Here is an 18892-nt window from a genome sequence, read left to right as displayed (position 1 = left end):
GAACCAAAAAATTAAACCAGAGAAAATCGGTGTAAACCCAAATCCAAATTTTCTACATGGTGCCGAAACCCGGGAACTAAACGTGGAAACAAAAAATGCCTAACCAACCGGACGATCTAAGTGAGGATAAATCAGCTAAAACTTTAACCAAAGCCCAACAAGCGCGGTTGGACAAACTAACCCTTCTGCGCGCTTCAAGAGCCTGTGCCCGAGATGCGGCTAAAAGAAAAACAAATGATCTCGACGCACTCCTAAAGAATTCAACGACTTCAGCGGACGATCTGGAAGACAACTTAAACATTCTACTACAAAAGGAAGAAGAACTCATCGATATCGACGGAAAAGTAGAATCTCTCATTGACGACGAGAACGACCTCATCGCCGAAAGAAACGAGGCGATCACCGAACGAGAAAGAATCATCCTCTACAAGTCGAAAACGACGAGAGCCATCAGGAAAGCCACCGGACAAAACAGCTCCAGCTACGGTGGATCAACCCTGATCGCGGGACCATCGCCGCTCAACCAACAACACGGCGCCGGAAGCGGTGGAAATCCAGGCATCAAACTTCAGCCGATCCCACTCAGCGTCTTCAACGGGGACCACACCAAATGGCCGAGCTTCTGGGCGAGGTTCAAAGTCACCGTCGAAGACAACCAGCGGTATTCGAAGGTAGAAAAAATGATTCATTTAACTTCTTATTTAGAAGGAGAAGCCCTTCAGGCTATCCAGGGGTTCCCAGAGCTAGATAGCTCTTACGATGAAATTGTAGATTTGTTAAAACTAAGGTACGATAAAACTCACGTAGCTATAAATGAACATATTACGAAATTAATGTCTATACAACCAGTTTACGAATCTAGTAACGTAAAAGAGCTACGTCGTCTTTTAGACACGTGCGAAATTAGCTTAAGATGTTTAAAATCGTTAGGTGTAAAAACAGCTGCTGAAAAAGCCAGCTATGTCTGTCCCGCATTGTTGAGATGTCTCCCGCACGATATAAGAACCGAATATTTCCTTAAAAATAAACCAGGTACTAGTAAACACTGGGACGCGGAAGAGTTGATAGCATTTTTTAGAGAACAAGTTGAATGCAGAGAGATGGCCGATTTAATGGGTGGAAAGCAGAGATTAAACAAAAACGTATACCAAAATTCTTACGATAAACCAAACTATAAACCAAACGAAAAACCAAAATGGAAAAATAGAAACGAAAACAGGCATACAGGGGGCTCCGCTTCTACGTTGTCAGTTCAGGCTCAACCGCAAGGTTACGAAATGTATTGCATATTTTGCGATGCAAAAACTCACAAAACTATAGAGTGTAAAAAATTCACGTTAGAGCAGAAAAAAACAAATCATAAGGGATAGTGCTAGATGTACTAATTGCCTAAAATTCAATCATACTGCCGACAGTTGTTTCTCAAAATTTAAAAGCTGTAAAAAATGCCATAAAAGAACCCATAACTTCGCGGTATGTGATCAAAACGAATCGCATTTAAAATCCAAAACTCCCGAAGATAAAAATACTTTACGCGGTACCACGTCGGTAGTGTCGTCAGTAAAGGGGGGCGCAAAAATAGTTCTGTTACAAACGGCTACGGCCATTGTCCGGAATCCCTCTTTCCCCGAAACCCATGGGGTGGCGAGAGCGCTGTTGGACGGGGGGAGTCAAATCAGTTTCGTCAGGGAAGACCTCTCTAGACAATTAGACCTCCCGATTATCGGAAAAGAAAATTTAGACGTTTTTAGTTTCGGAGATAAGAAACCAATTGAAAGAAAAACAAATAGGGTAAAATTAACTTTAGAAAACCGCGACGACCCAAACCAAAAAGTCGAAATCCAAGCGGTAGAGGTGCCCTTTATCTGCCACGCTGTGCCGTGTATGGATAACTTAGAAATTGAAACCATTATGAACCAAAAAGGCCTACAATTAGCTGACGAGTCTAATCAATCCGGAGAAACAAATTCCGAATTACAAATCTTAATCGGAGCGGATTATTATTGGCGCGTAGTGTCTGAAAAAAGAGAAACTGAAAGTTTCAGTCAAGACGTCGTAGCGATTAAAACTATTTTGGGCTGGTCTATTCAAGGACCTATAGGGGTATCAAAAAATAGGTACGCTGAAGGCTCAGTCACTACTATGTTAATTAGCCTAGGGCAGAAACAAATAAACGATAGCCTAAACAAATTTTGGGATCTAGAATCCATTGGGATAGAAAATGAAAACGTGAAAGACCCAGCGAATGACGTAACAGTAGCTAGATTCTTCGAAGACGTAGAATTCACGGGGGAACGGTACTGCGTTAAATTCCCCTGGAGGGTAAGCAAAGAAGCTCTGCCTGACAATTTCTCAATAGCTGAAAAAAGGTTACAGGGTTTAATTAAAAAATTCAAACGAGACCCTCAATATTTCTCCGATTATAAAAAGGTAATCGACGAACAAATAGAAACGGGTGTAACTGAAATAGTTCCTTATGAAAACGTTGAAACCAAAAAGGTAGGGACCTATTACGTACCACACCAGGGGGTTGTCAGAGCAAATGTCGCCACGACTAAACTTCGCGTGGTACTGGACGCCTCCTCGGGAAAACCATCTCTAAACGACTGTCTCGAGCCAGGCCCAAATCAAAACCCAAACATTCTCCTCCTTCTATTAAACTTTCGTAAGCATACCGTAGTGGTGGTCAGCGACATAGAAAAGGCTTTTCTTCAGGTAGCTTTAGACGAGGGGGACCGGGATTCTGTCCGTTTCTTATGGATTAAAGAATTAAACGGTGAAATAATCGAAAACGAATACGCAATTTTAAGATTGACTCGCGTTCCGTTTGGTGTCACTTCTTCCCCATTCTTACTGAGTTGCACCATCAAATACCACCTGCAAAATTCAAGGGGGGCGGACGAGAGAGTCATTGATAAACTAAACAATGATCTTTACGTTGACGATTTTTTATCGGGGGGAAAAGACGTCGAAGAGGCCTACGATATCTCGGTTGGGTCAGCTCGAGTCTTAAATGGAGCGGGGATGAAATTACGTAAGTGGGCAACAAATTCCCCAAAACTTAGGGAACTCTGGAACAATCATTCCATTCCGGGGGAAATCGAAATGTTCGAAAAAGTAGAAGAGGAAAAACAAACCAAAATATTAGGATTAAATTGGGATCCAAATTCAGACATTTTCACCTTTGACCTAAGTAAACTAATAGCGGTCGTAAGTCCGCTTAAACGAACTAAACGACAAGTTTTAAGTCTCGTATCGCAAATCTTCGATCCGATAGGCTTATTAGCTCCATTCACGATTCGCGCTAAAATCCTCTTTCAGGAGATATGGAAGCTAGAAAAATTAAGCTGGGATTCGGAATTACCGGAAGAAATAGGTACGCAATTCGAATCTTGGTGCGCAGAGTTACACCTACTGCATGCAATTAGAATAAACAGACATTATTTTCGCGACGCGAACCAAGATGTAGTCCAACTTGAATTGCATTGTTTTTGCGACGCTAGCGCAAAAGCTTACGCCACTGCTATTTATGTAAGGTACGTAACAAAAACAAACCAAATTGGAGTTTCCCTAATAACGGCCAAATCGAGGGTAGCTCCCCTAAAAGAAAAAGTACTTACGCTCCCAAGGCTCGAATTAATGGGATGCCTTTTAGGCGCTAGATTGACCAATAGTGTGAAGGGGACTTTCGGGGAGGAAATAACTAAATTTTATTTTTGGACCGACTCGACAATAGCTTTGTCGTGGGTAACTGACTCTCCAAAAATATGGAAACCCTTCATATACAATCGAGCTTGTGAGATTCAAACTTTAACTAGAAACAGCGAGTGGGCGCACTGCCCAGGGGTAGATAATCCCGCGGATTTACCAACCCGAGGAATTAAAGCCTCTAACTTGCCCAAAAATAAACTGTGGTTTAACGGACCACCCTGGTTGGGAAAAACAAAAGAGCACTGGCCAAAAACAATGCCAGAACCCAATTTAAAATTAGTAGCCGAGGAGAGGCGAAAACTAGTCATGTCGGTGAACGTAGTCAAAACTGTAGGGGTGCAAAAAATAGTCGATTTAGATCGAAGTAACGCCCTAGATAAAATTTTGCGCGTAACAGCTTACGCGTTAAGATTTGTAAAAGCGGCTAGGAAATTAGGCAAAACTACAGGCCCTATAACCGCGGAAGAAATGAAATACGCGGAATTAAAATTCGTAAAAGACATTCAGGCCGAAGAATATCGCCCAGAATTAAAATCACTCGAAAAGGGTGAAAAAGTGCACCCTTCGTCCAACATCGCTTCTTTAAGCCCCATACTAAACGAGGGGGGTATTATTTGTTTGGGGGGTCGCCTCGGGGAATCCGAAGACCTGACATACAACGAGAAGCACCCCATCATTTTAAACAAACTTTTTCGGTTTTCAAAATTATTAATGATAAGAAGTCATACTCAAGTTAATCACGGGGGAATCGGAGACACCATCGCCCAATTCAGGGAAAGATATTGGTTGACGGCCGGTAGGCAGTTGGCCAGAACAATTGTAAAAGATTGCCCAAAATGTAAACGGTTTAAAGCCAAACTAGGCGAAGTGCCTACCGCTCCGTTACCCAAAGACCGTATCAGCGAAAATCCTGCTTTCTCCATTATAGGCGTAGATTTTTGCGGTCCTACAATGATCAAAATTGAAAACAATAAACAAAAGGCGTACGTCTTGTTAGCCACATGCGCCGTTACGCGAGCAGTTCATATTGAACTCCTTCCATCACTCAGCACTCGAGAGTTTTTATTAGCTTTTAGACGCGTGATTTCCCGAAGGGGTTTACCCAGTGTCATTTACTCAGACAATGCCCTAACTTTTAAGAAAGCTGATAAAGAATTACAAAAAATATGGGAGAAACTCAATGATGCGGAAATAAAAGAATTTTTTGGAAATCACGGTATAAAATGGAGTTATATAATAGAACGATCAGCTTGGATGGGGGGATTTTGGGAGCGTTTAATTCGCTCAATAAAAACATCCCTAAAGAAAACGCTAGGTACAGCCTTGCTAAACTATACAGAGATGGAAACTGTACTCTCCGAAACGGAAGCTATAATAAATTCGCGTCCCATTTCGTACACTTATAATGACCCAAATGAACCATCACCTCTCTGTCCAGCTGATCTAGTAATTGGCCGAAGATTAACTTCGTTGCCACCTCTCCAATTTAAAGAAAGTCTTACAATTAAAAGAGATCAATTAAAAATTAGACAAAAACATCGCGAACAAATTATGCAACGGATTTGGAAAAAATGGCGGCATGATTACTTGATGGAATTGAGATCAGCTCATCATGCCGACCCGAATAAAAGAAAATCTACATTGTTTAAAGTAGGAGATGTTGTAATCGTCTATGACGATAAAATACCACGTCATATGTGGAAGTTAGGAATTGTCAAAGAAATAATTTTAGGTAGAGGCAATAAAATTCGTGCTTGCATTGTAAAAAATTCTAAAGGATATGACATTAAACGTTCTGTGCAGCACTTAGCAAATTTAGAAATTACTGATTAAAACATTTCTTTCTGGTGATAATTAGCATTATCACCGGGGGGAGTGTTAAAAAACCGCCTAGTAATTTAATTAAAAATGTTTAAATCAAATGTCGTAAATAAATAAAATAATAAAATGTAAGTGTAGAACTAAAATTGTATAATTTAAAATAAAATCCAAACATGTATAAATTCCAATTGCAAAAATAATATCTTAAAAACTTTCCAAATGTAAAAATAATCCTCTAAAAATGTCTATTATATTGTAACGCGTAGGCTCGGTTGTCGACGTGGGATTCTTGGAACCGGGGAAATGGACAGCGCCGATTTGGCGCAAAAATTTCGCCACTTTGAGCCAATTTCCCCCGTTTTCCCCAGGCGTCCAAGATTCCCGCATCGAGTCCGTTGATTTCACAACCGAACTTTCTTTCATTTGTATTGTAAAATGTATTGGCACTCTCGACCTAGCCTCGAAGTCGACAAGGATGGAAAAAACCACCATTCCTAAAAATAAAACTAAACTTTAAAAACAAAACTTGTCATTTTACTTAGATAAACTTTAGTCCGGAACAAAATCATATAGGCGCAATTAGAAACCTCCCAAAACAAAACGATAAAAAAAACCTTATATCGTTTTTCAGTCGGCGATATAAAGTAAAATATAGCTCTCCCTGAACCAAAAAATTAAACCAGAGAAAATCGGTGTAAACCCAAATCCAAATTTTCTACACAAGGATAATTTATACCAAAAAATAATTGTAATCATTATTTTCGTAATTAATCAGCAAGGGCTTACAAGTCAAAAATGACTTAGCCCTAATCCCCTATAACTTGAATGTATTTGAACCTAAGTCAAGGTCAAGGATAGCAATTTTAATTAAATAATTTTATTCCGTAAGCTATTAAAAGGGTCAAACCATGCACGCATTTATCGGCAGGCGGTATGCCATAACAATTAATAGGGTCTTTAACTGATGCGTACCAATCACTAGTCCTACAGGTTTATCAATTAGGCGATAGCGATTTCAAGCTCGAGAATATTAAGAAAATGTTGACAGCTGAATATAAGCGGCAAGTTCAAAATGAAATGGCCAGTGTGCATTCTGTGGGAGCTTTTTCAACGTAGAGTCGTACGCATAAAGCATACAATACTAATACAAAGCAGACAACATAAAGTTGGGCATAGAGCCTCTGATTGTAAAGAAGATAAAAAAATAAACCCAAAAAGAAAACGAGCAATAGGCAAAATAGGTCTAGACCTAGCGCAACCCACCATTTTTGCAATAGCAGGGAATGGTTATAAACTACACACCCATTCAAAACCAAGGCGTACCATTGGGAAAACCCGATCAGCACGAAGTTGTTTAATAATATGTTGGCCAACAGTTGGCCAGGAGTCGGAGTTTTTGACCAACCCCGGGCCAACCTTGGGCCAACCAATAGTCGGAACACCTAATTTGGCTCGACAGATATGCCAACTACTTTTCGGCGTTTTGGCCGACGGTGACGTAACAGATGCGCAGTCGAGTTCGCGCAGGTCTTACGAAGAAGACGATTGAGGAGAGACGGTTAATGCATGTACGTTGTTGTTCCCGAGGCGTTCTTTGGTCGCCATATTTGACTGAGTGCGTTGTTGTTGTGGCTACGTTATCGATTTAGTCATTCTACGTGGACGGAATAATCCAGTTTCAAATGAAAAGTAAGCCTTGTTTTAAGGGTAAATAAGATCAAATGAATGAAAGTGACAGTGACTAGGAATTGAGTGAGAGGCAAATTTATAGAATTAAAAGGGCATATTTAGGTAATGTTGCAGAACAGGTAGCTGAAGCTAGTTCTTTGTTCAAAGATGCTGCTATTCACGTACCAGATATGCCTCGCCCAGATGCAACTATTAGCGGTGTAAACCTAAGGCAAAATCCTGTCTTTGTGGAAAATATTCCCATGTGTAATTTATTTAGTGACGCGAGTGAAGACGATGGGGAAACTGAATCAAACATTTCTGTCTCAAGCGTATTTAGTTCTGACAGTTCTCTAGAATATGATCAGGAATGTTTAAATATTCAATCTGATATAAGAAAATGGGCTCTTGATCACAATGTGACTTTCTCTAGTTTGAATGAATTATTAGGTATCCTTACTAAAAACGGTCTGAAATTACCTAAAGAGGGAAGAACCCTTTTGAATACTCAAAGACAAACCGAAGTAAAGTTAATCAGTGGTGGGGAATACTACCACATCGGTTTCGAGAATGGATTGGACCAGCATTTTGAAAGTTATCCTGAATGAAGAAGACATATCATTTGCGATTAATATTGATGTGTTGCCACTACACAAAAGTTCAGGCAAGAGTTTTTGGCCAATTTTGGTATGCGTGTTTAGTTTCGCAAATGGTATGATTGGAAAGAATTTCCAGTAGGAATATTTTTCGGAGAATCTAAACCCTTATCTCTTAAATAATATTTAGGGCCTGTCATTAATGAGCTCAAAGAACTACATCAAAGTGGCTTTTTCTTCCAAGGCAGAACTTATAAATGTTTGTTAAATGGTCCATTTATAATGGATACACCCGTTAAGGCGTTGGTCAAACATACAAAAGGCCATACTGGATTTTCATCTTGTGATAAATGCCTAGTCCACTTAGAACGTCCTGGAAATATAACAATATTTTTGGACCTAAATTGCTCTTTAAGAACCCATGAGTCCTTCTTAAACCAGGAAGACGATGAATATCATTTGTCTGGTGAAAACTCCCCTTTGCTGGAATTAGAAATAATCAAATAGGCATGGTAAAACAATTCCCGCATGATAATATGCATCTAATTTGTCTTGGCGTTGTGAAAAGGATGATGATTTGCTGGGTGAAAAACGAAATTGCTATTCTGGCAGCGCTGATATGATGAAAAAAATATAACTTTTGATACGTTATTTATATATAGAAGCGGATTTCTTAGGGGCATAAAAGAAAAGGGCAGATGGAACTCTGTTAAAATCAACTTATCTCAAAAAACGTTTAGTTAAAGAGCAACGTTCAGAAACCACATTCCCACCGTCTTTAAAGAAAATAATACCAATTGCAAAGCATGGCTCACAGTTATCAGCTAAAAAATATTTTTATTTGTAATATAATGAGCGCTTGGTACGTCCGAGCTTTATGGAATGTTCGCTTAGTCAGCCATGAATCCAAAGGTGGGGCGGCGAAGAGAAGGCCAACGCGGTACGGTGAGAGAAGCTTCTGCCTTTCGCTTTGTTAATGGCTCAACTATAGCCTTTTAGTGTTTTTGCGTAATCAGTAAGGGTACCAAAGGCGGGGGGCGAAGACAAAGGCGGCACGGGACAGAGAAACCGGGACTTCCTTTCGCTTTGTCACTGGTGGTGGTTCGACTAGCCTATAGGTAGATATAGCGAGGCGCCAGCAACGTTCCACCCCCCCCCCCCCCCGCTAAAGTAAGTATAGTCGATCTTGAACCACCGACGTTCGGGCTTTGGAGTAGTCACTAAGGAAGTCGGGACTGCCTTACCCTGATAAGCCGGCCGAGTCGTAAAATCTGCGCGTATGTGTCGAGGTGGTCTCTCAGTCTCTTCAAATTTTAAGGGAAGAGCGTATTTGTTTCCGTTCGCCATGAGGGGGGAGCAAATCTGCCATTGAGTACAGGGGTGTTTGCGACGAGAGAGAAAGGCAAGTTTTTTGTTATTTTTGCGGGGAAAAGGGGGAGAGGTGTCATACTGGGGTGGAATGCCTCGAAACACACAACTAGCTGAGGGCCCACCCGATAATTCTAACGGTAAACTTTGTGATTTATTATGAGGAATAGAGCTGAATCTATTTAACGTTGAGAGTTTGAATATTTTTTAAATATATATACAGGTGGTGAAAAATATCCCGAACACTCAAACAGTCACAACCAACCTAAAGAACAGCTGGCTTCCCGACACCCAGATCCGCGAGCAAACCAATATCCGGAACTGCGGGCTTCGCCACAACCAGAACAGCGGGTTAACCAATATCCGGAACTCCGGCTTCCCCACAACCAGAACAGCGGGTTAACCAATATCCGGAACTCCGGCTTCCCCACAACCAGAACAGCGGGTTAACCAATATCCGGAACTCCGGCTTCCCCACAACCAGAACAGCGGGTTAACCAATATCCGGAACTCCGGCTTCCCCACAACCAGAACAGCGGGTTAACCAATATCCGGAACTCCGGCCTCCCCACAACCAGAACAGCGGGTTTACCAATATCCGGAACTCCGGCTTCCCCACAACCAGAACAGTGGGTTAACCAATATCCGGAACTCCGGCTTCCCCACAACCAGAACAGTGGGTTAACCAATATCCGGAACTCCGGCTTCCCCACAACCAGAACAGCGGGTTAACCAATATCCGGAACTCCGGCTACCCCACAACCAGAACAGCGGGTTAACCAATATCCGGAACTGCGGGCTTCCCCACAACTAGAACCGCGAGCTAACCACTATCCGGAACTCCGGCTTCCCCACAACCAGAACAGCGGGTTAACCAATATCCGGAACTCCGGCTTCCCCACAACCAGAACAGCGGGTTAACCAATATCCGGAACTCCGGCTTCCCCACAACCAGAACAGCGGGTTAACCAATATCCGGAACTCCGGCTTCCCCACAACCAGAACAGCGGGTTAACCAATATCCGGAACTCCGGCTTCCCCACAACCAGAACAGCGGGTTAACCAATATCCGGAACTCCGGCTTCCCCACAACCAGAACAGCGGGTTAACCAATATCCGGAACTCCGGCCTCCCCACAACCAGAACAGCGGGTTTACCAATATCCGGAACTCCGGCTTCCCCACAACCAGAACAGTGGGTTAACCAATATCCGGAACTCCGGCTTCCCCACAACCAGAACAGCGGGTTAACCAATATCCGGCACTCCGGCTTCCCCACAACCAGAACAGCGGGTTAACCAATATCCGGAACTGCGGGCTTCCCCACAACTAGAACCGCGAGCTAACCACTATCCGGAACTCCGGCTTCCCCACAACCAGAACAGCGGGTTAACCAATATCCGGAACTCCGGCTTCCCCACAACCAGAACAGCGGGTTAACCAATATCCGGAACTCCGGCTTCCCCACAACCAGAACAGCGGGTTAACCAATATCCGGAACTCCGGCTTCCCCACAACCAGAACAGCGGGTTAACCAATATCCGGAACTCCGGCTTCCCCACAACCAGAACAGCGGGTTAACCAATATCCGGAACTCCGGCTTCCCCACAACCAGAACAGCGGGTTAACCAATATCCGGAACTCCGGCCTCCCCACAACCAGAACAGCGGGTTTACCAATATCCGGAACTCCGGCTTCCCCACAACCAGAACAGTGGGTTAACCAATATCCGGAACTCCGGCTTCCCCCCAACCAGAACAGCGGGTTAACCAATATCCGGAACTCCGGCTTCCCCACAACCAGAACAGCGGGTTACCCAATATCCGGAACTGCGGGCTTCCCCACAACTAGAACCGCGAGCTAACCACTATCCGGAACTCCGGCTTCCCCACAACCAGAACAGCGGGTTAACCAATATCCGGAACTGCGGGCTTCCCCACAACTAGAACCGCGAGCTAACCACTATCCGGAACTCCGGCTTCCCCACAACCAGAACAGCGGGTTAACCAATATCCGGAACTCCGGCTTCCCCACAACCAGAACAGCGGGTTAACCAATATCCGGAACTCCGGCCTCCCCACAACCAGAACAGCGGGTTTACCAATATCCGGAACTCCGGCTTCCCCACAACCAGAACAGCGGGTTAACCAATATCCGGAACTGCGGGCTTCCCCACAACTAGAACCGCGAGCTAACCACTATCCGGAACTCCGGCTTCCCCACAACCAGAACAGCGAGTTAACCAATATCCGGAACTCCGGCTTCCCCACAACCAGAACAGCGGGTTAACCAATATCCGGAACTCCGGCTTCCCCACAACCAGAACAGCGGGTTAACCAATATCCGGAACTCCGGCTTCACCACAACCAGAACAGCGGGTTAACCAATATCCGGAACTCCGGCTTCCCCACAACCAGAACAGCGGGTTAACCAATATCCGGAACTCCGGCTTCCCCACAACCAGAACAGCGGGTTAACCAATATCCGGAACTCCGGCTTCCCCACAACCAGAACCGCGAGCTAACCACTATCCGGAACTCCGGCTTCCCCACAACCAGAACAGCGGGTTAACCAATATCCGGAACTCCGGCTTCCCCACAACCAGAACAGCGGGTTAACCAATATCCGGAACTCCGGCTTCCCCACAACCAGAACAGCGGGTTAACCAATATCCGGAACTGCGGGCTTCCCCACAACTAGAACCGCGAGCTAACCACTATCCGGAACTCCGGCTTCCCCACAACCAGAACAGCGGGTTAACCAATATCCGGAACTGCGGGCTTCCCCACAACTAGAACCGCGAGCTAACCACTATCCGGAACTCCGGCTTCCCCACAACCAGAACAGCGGGTTAACCAATATCCGGAACTCCGGCTTCCCCACAACCAGAACAGCGGGTTAACCAATATCCGGAACTCCGGCTTCCCCACAACCAGAACAGCGGGTTAACCAATATCCGGAACTCCGGCTTCCCCACAACCAGAACAGCGGGTTAACCAATATCCGGAACTCCGGCCTCCCCACAACCAGAACAGCGGGTTAACCAATATCCGGAACTCCGGCCCCCCACAACCAGAACAGCGGGTTAACCAATATCCGGAACTCCAGCCTCCCCACAACCAGAACAGCGGGTTAACCAATATCCGGAACTCCGGCTTCCCCACAACCAGAACAGCGGGTTAACCAATATCCGGAACTCCGGCCTCCCCACAACCAGAACAGCGGGTTAACCAATATCCGGAACTCCGGCCCCCCACAACCAGAACAGCGGGTTAACCAATATCCGGAACTCCAGCCTCCCCACAACCAGAACAGCGGGTTAACCAATATCCGGAACTCCGGCCTCCCCACAACCAGAACAGCGGGTTAACCAATATCCGGAACTGCGGGTTTCCCCACAACTAGAACCGCGAGCTAACCACTATCCGGAACTGCGGGCCAACGAATATTCGGAACTGCACGCTTCCCAACATCCAGAACCAAGTTTTTCCAGTATTGTAACAGGTTATAATTAAGGTTTTTTTTCTCTCAAATAAAATAAAACTTTCTTATGAATATTAATTTAAGATATGCAGAATATTTATTTATACTCTTAATGTATTTGTCTCTAAGAAATATTTCCTAAAATTCGTTAAATAATATTAATGAATGGACAAGAGATATTCTTTAAGGCCTTGATGAAGTATCATTCAGGAAATCAGTTCTCTCTATGTTATGTGAAATCGAAGTTCAACCAAATCGAAAAAAAAAGGTATTGCCAAGAGTAATGTTGTCAATAACGATGACAGTGACGAGTGGGATAAGTTGGAGGGTGCGTCAATGTTTCCCTTAAAAACACATGATGATTTAAAAGCTACTGAACTGCTCCTCTTAGACCTCCAGAAGAGACAATTGGCCGTTAGTAATTTATTTTATTTTAATTGGGGATAGCACTGTTACTAATTTATTCACCTTGTATTTTGAAAATAGTTTGGCTCCAAAAGCTTTTTGGGAAGTACAAAGAGGATTTTAAAAATACTCTAAGTCATTCGTTATCACTTTAAATGAATTGGTCTGGGGCAAATTCCGAAATATCGTTCAAAGAACTAGAGCTGAAGAAGGTGGATATTGGTAAGTATCTTAAATTATTCAACTGTTATAATTCAATTATACATTTATTATATTTCCAGAAGCTGTTCGTCTAAGCACAAACAGTAGGCTTGTGATTCACATGGATATCGAGGAAGTTATTAAGAAGTGGTGGACGACAAGAGTGAAGACAAACCTACCTACAAACGTCAGGAAAGCCAACCAGTGCCATAAGTTTTAAATTTAATTTGCAATCTTTTTATAAAATGTTAGTTTTCTAAGATTAAAACTATAGGACTGTGATGAAGTTATTATTTTTTTGAAGGCGTTATACTGTTAAGCTAAGCGTATAGAAGATACCTACTGACCTAGTCTAAATAATTTTAAAAGACCAAAGACTTTAAGTTACAACAATTTTATTTATATTTTCTTAATTAGTTACGTGTAAAAAATGTTAATTAAAAATAGTTTAAAACTAAATTTTAACCTTTATATTGCAGTAATTAACTTTTTTCAGATCTAATAAGTTTACGCAAGAAGTGCCTTACTAAAATTGTGATAAATCTTGCTCATTAATGTTTCAATCATTTAAATTTAACAAACAAGGAGAATACCCGATGTGTTAATTGCCAATTTTGTTCAAAGGTGGGCGTAATGTAGACCTATATGAGATATGAAATTACCCAAAAGGATTCGTTTTGCCATGGCAACCAAAAATGCTTTTTAAATGGAGGTTTTTTTTTGTAAGTGGTCAAAAACATTTTTGGTTGCCATGGCAAAACGAACGGGTAGTGTAACGTCTGATTTGGGAAATTTCATATCTACTATAGGTCTACATTACGCCCGACTTTGAACAAAATTGGCAATAAACACCTCAAGTAAGTGTTAATTATAAATAGTTTAACCATAATAAAAGTTAAAATTTAGGGTAACTTTCTTTGGATCTCATAAGTGTACACAAGAAGTAGTCTAGGGTGTGTTTACTACTCCTAGAACATATCATATTTATTGACAAATGGTTACAGCAAAACAAAAATTTAGTTCAAATGGAAGAGGTAGTCTTCCAAAGAAGCACCCGGCCGAAAGGTGCTCAAAACAGAGGCGGCGTTTCCTCTTTGAACCGCAATCGCGATGCGTTGCACCAGATACTCTACGGAGCGCGGGTCGGAAGAGATATCTCGAATCCTACGGCCTATGGCGTTAATTAACGACAAAGCATCGCGACCGAAAGCGCCAAGGGTTTCAGTGGCCACTGGATGGAAGATGAATTTGCTGTCGAGATCCGAATACTTGGATCTCTTCTTTGTTTCAGCCTGGGTAGCGGCCCAGAGAGTTGCTGAAGATGAAGAGACCAAATAGGAAGGTGCTAGGGGTCCGTGCAGGTAAAATCCCAAACGATGGCTTTACCACCCGACCACGGGACCATTGACATGCCATCGGGGCGTTTACCGTCATGGCGAGAAATCCCGGGTGGCTCCAGAAGGGAAGGAACGCCAGCAGAAACCAGGGCACGTTTTAGAAGGTCATTTACGGCACCGTGGCGCGACAAGCGACCCTAATTTCGCTTACAACTCAAGCCGTGGGTGCCCAAAGAGTCCACCTGGCCACCGCAAACACACGTATGAGGGACGCAAATTTGGGCTCCCAAACGTAGACCGACAGCTATCCTAAAAGAGTCATCGTCTAGAAGAGTGCCCAAGGATGGCGACGGAAGGGCGTTGAGCCAAGCACCCGATTCTTTGGAGCTCACTGACAGTAAGCGAGCCTTGTCGCGGTCGCTAACAGCACAATCCGACACGGACTTGTCGATGATCGGAGCCTCCTAAACGCGTTGGTAACCCCGCTGATCCGGAGATGGAAGGGCTTCGCTTGTGGATAGACCCTACTAGCTAAGGGCATCGCAAACTACAGAAACGGGCGGGTCGACAACAAGATTAGGGAGAATATCTTTCACCAAATCGGTCACACTGTGGATTGAAGAAAGAAACGCCGGAAGAGCGAGTTTGGAAGAGTGGCGTATGCCGAGGCCCCCTAAACGACAGGGAGAGATACCTGTTCCCACGAAAGCTCGTCCATCAAGGTATTAGTGACGTTTTGTAGTGCCAGCCTGAGGGTGTTATCAAACGAGGCTAGGCCTTCCTTGTGGAGCCAAACAGGAGCGCTTCTTAGGAGAAATAGCAACTTAGGGATGGCCAAAGAATTTTTCAATAAGAAAAAGCCGTGAACATGCTGGAGGTTCGAAGACATGACCTTCAAAGATTCTGTTTTAATGGCGAGGCATTGCGAGATCGCCACGGATGAGAGGGGCCGATCGACAACTTTTATGCCTGGGGCAGCTAACTCGAACATAGATTTCATTGATGATCTTCAAACTCTCCAGCATTGAGGATAAGGAGCTCACATTTGGAGGGGTTAAGCTCGAGGCCGAGAGCAATGGAAAGCTCGTGGAGGAGGCCCAGGTCCTTCAAAACAACCTCAGGGCTGTCACCCAGAGAGGAATCGTCCAGGTACCATACATTAAACTGAGAATCCATTTTTAAAGCCACTTGATGGACAATTAGGCAAAATAGGGCGGGGCCTAAAGGATCGCCCTGTTGAACACCCGTCGCCGAAGATATTAGAGCGTCGCCGAATGTAAGATGGGACGAAAACCGATAACATTGGCGGAGGAAAAGATATAATTCCGGGAGCGACTTGAAGACAGCTTCGAGTAAGCGATCTCTACGCACCATATTGAAAGCGTTGCGAAAGTCGACTTTGAGTAATACTTTGGCATCGAGGTGGGAGTGGTTGACAAAACTCCAAGCGGCATGGGCCGCGGCTTCGGCGCCCCCGCGAGTACCGAAACCCAGCTGCACTGGGCAAAGGATGGGCCCGAGCGATGGCATGATATGCGAGCACCCTAACTTAGCGACAAGGCGACGGAACGTGTTACACACAGCGATCGGGCGTATGCCCCCGTCTGTTTTCTTCAGGGTGCATAAGGAGGCGCCGTAGAGAATCGGGCAGATGGATGGAGGAACGTGGCCCACGAGCATCAGGTTGCATAGGCTGGTTAAAGATTTTAGTAAGGACTCGCCAGCCGTTCCTGTACCGTTGGCGATTAAGACCTTCAGGTACTGAGGTTTAATGTTGTCGAGGCCGCCAGCTGAACCAGTTGGAAACTCCTTTCGGACGACAGACTCTAACACGTTAATATGCGGTAACGAAATTAAATCGGAGGGTTCGAACTCAAAATCCTGGTGCGTTGTGGCGGGCGGGTGTTTACTTCGCAGGACAGCGAGAGACGCCACGTCGTTGGGGGCAAAAGAATCGTCCGAAGAAATGACACGCACCGCCCCTGTAACATCCCCGTCGGCGAGTTTATATTCGACAATCTTGCCGATTTCATTGGGCTTCGAAGGTTTCTTCTTGGATTGTGTGGCCCGTCGTGAGATAGCGGGAAAGACCGAACCTTCTTCGAATGATTTGAAGTTAGCTTTCACGGCAGTGGCAAGAGAGACTGGTGTTCCCTCACACCTGCCCGGGACCTGAAGACACATGGCAGAGAAACAAAAAAGACCCTTCCACGCTTCCGCCGAATTATCGCGAACTACCCTCCCCAGGGCATTGGAAAGGGCCCAAGCCACCGTTGACCTGGCCGCCTTCGGGATTCGACGTATAATGCGCAGGGTCAATTTGAGATTTGAAAGCAGACCAATGATATCATCACACCCTTCAGTCGGGGACGATGGGTCAGAAGGACCGTTCTCTTTCCCGAGAGGGCTTGACACAGGTTCGCGAATGAGCAAATTGTCTGTTTAGACTAGTAAACAAAGGATTTTATCGTTTTGCGAAGGCATAATGTAGGAAGGAAAAAAAAAGTTAAGTTTAAAACGTTGCGGATCCGGCTGCACCGTGTAAATGCCAAAAAGAAAGGAAATCATGACTTTTGACTAAAACATTTGTGGCAACGACGCGGGTCCGTATGCACAGAAAGCGAGAAAAATTCCGAAATACCGAAGAAAAAAGCAGCCAAGGTCCGAGGAAAAACACGAGGCATGAGATTGATGATAAAGCGCAAGTTTAAAAATACTGAAACAATTACGACGAGTCGTACGACGAAAGAAAGCCAGAGGCATCATACAACAAATTTCACGACAGGAGAATAAAAGAACAGGGGAAAATAATTGGAAAAATTAACGAAAAAGCGGGAACAACGCGCATGCCGGCCTAGAAGCAGTGATGCACAAAACGTTTTTGGTCTATCTTTTTCATATACTCAAACATAGATGGCGGTGGCCCTTCTATATTTTGGTTTTCTCGCTCGTTAAAATTTGGAAATTTTATCTCATTATTTCATTTTTCTAAGGTAGATGGCGGTAAAATCATTCGGTATCTTTAAAAATTTTTAGTGATTTACTATGCAATCTTTATAGCGCTCTTTCAAATTTCTTTCATATTAGAGAGCAGACATCATTTCGATTATTTTTTATGGTTATCAAAAGATTTCTTTCACTTCAATTCCAGTACTATTGAACAAGTGTAATGTCAAATAAAATTTCACATTTTCTACATAAACAATCTATCATTTGGAATGTTTAATTTTTTTTATTTGTGATGATTCATATAAATTTATTTTAAGGATTTGTTAATACCAAAATATTTTTTCAAATTATTTTCAAATTTTCAGAATGGGTAAAGGTTTCATATCAATTCATTCCCATAATTATAGCTATGAGCAACTTTCATATTAATATATTTAACTTTCAATTAATTTAATGTTAAAAAAATTAACAATTAGTTGTATAATAAAATTTAACTCAATTAATTTTATACTAAAGCATTTAACTATAAATTAATTTTATACTAATATAATTAACTATCAATTCATTTTAATCTAAAACATTTAATTATCAACTTCATATTAATATATAAATGAATAACATAATTATACTTAATTATTAGTAACCCGGCCACCTGTTTAAAGGCATTAAAAGTCGCTAGATGACTTGAGCCTAAGGTGGCGCCTTGGGTATTAGCCTAGCTGATTATTATTATCAGTAGTTAATTTACTTCTGGCATTAGAGTCAAGTAAAACCTTCTGGAGACTGAAATACTTAAGACTATACAAACATGGCCCTAGTCTATATGGTACTTTAAGATTAAAATATACAAACCACTCTTTCAAAAATTTCTTGGCCAAAAATTCTAGTGTTTTTGGCCACGTAATGTCCGATGACGAATAAACAATCACAAAAAAACGACTAGACGACGTAAAAAGGAAATATAACTTTATTGGCTCAATGCCATTACCAAATGCCAATACAAAATATATTTTACATAATATTAAGACCGTTTTACATTAAGTAATATTAATATAAAATTAAAAATTTGTTTTTTTTTCATAAATGAAATTTGTAATTTTATTCAACATAAAAAAATTAATTCAACGTTAATACTCACGCATTTTAAACACTTTTTAAAATGTACAATTATTTGAACGTTAATACTTCAAAATTTTTACTAAATTATAACAATTTATATTTAATGTTATAATATTTAAGGAACGTTTAAAGCATTTTTATTAACTTATTTAATCCAAAATTAAAACAAATATTTTTAGGAACTTTAAAAATGTATGTATAACAAATTACCAAGTCCCAATCGAACTGAAAACTT

The 18892-nt window shown here is 42.7% G+C and overlaps 1 protein-coding gene across 1 annotated transcript; it reads left to right on the top strand.

Annotated features, from left to right (window-relative positions):
* Positions 1-1884: 1884 nt before the first annotated feature.
* On the top strand, positions 1885-7808 carry LOC149945982 (uncharacterized). Its single transcript, XM_090170694.1, has 2 exons — positions 1885-4927; positions 7336-7808. The coding sequence occupies exons 1-2, from the start codon at positions 1885-1887 to the stop codon at positions 7806-7808; spliced, it is 3516 nt and encodes a 1171-aa protein (XP_090026820.1).
* Positions 7809-18892: the final 11084 nt, after the last annotated feature.

The sequence above is a fragment of the Leiobunum rupestre genome, chromosome 4 (assembly GCF_980474605.1).
Source record: "Leiobunum rupestre chromosome 4, qqLeiRupe1.1.hap1, whole genome shotgun sequence".
NCBI lineage: Eukaryota > Metazoa > Arthropoda > Arachnida > Opiliones > Sclerosomatidae > Leiobunum > Leiobunum rupestre.
Note: the sequence above shows the minus strand (reverse complement) of the source record. Positions and strands in the feature narration are given on the sequence as shown.

Coding starts and splice junctions, on each gene's coding strand:
- LOC149945982 (XM_090170694.1), top strand. CDS start 1,885: ATGGATAACTTAGAAATTGAAACCATTATGAACCAAAAAGGCCTACAA. Junction 4,928..7,335: donor AGAATTTTTTGGAAATCACG/GTATAAAATGGA, acceptor GTAATGTTGCAG/AACAGGTAGCTGAAGCTAGT.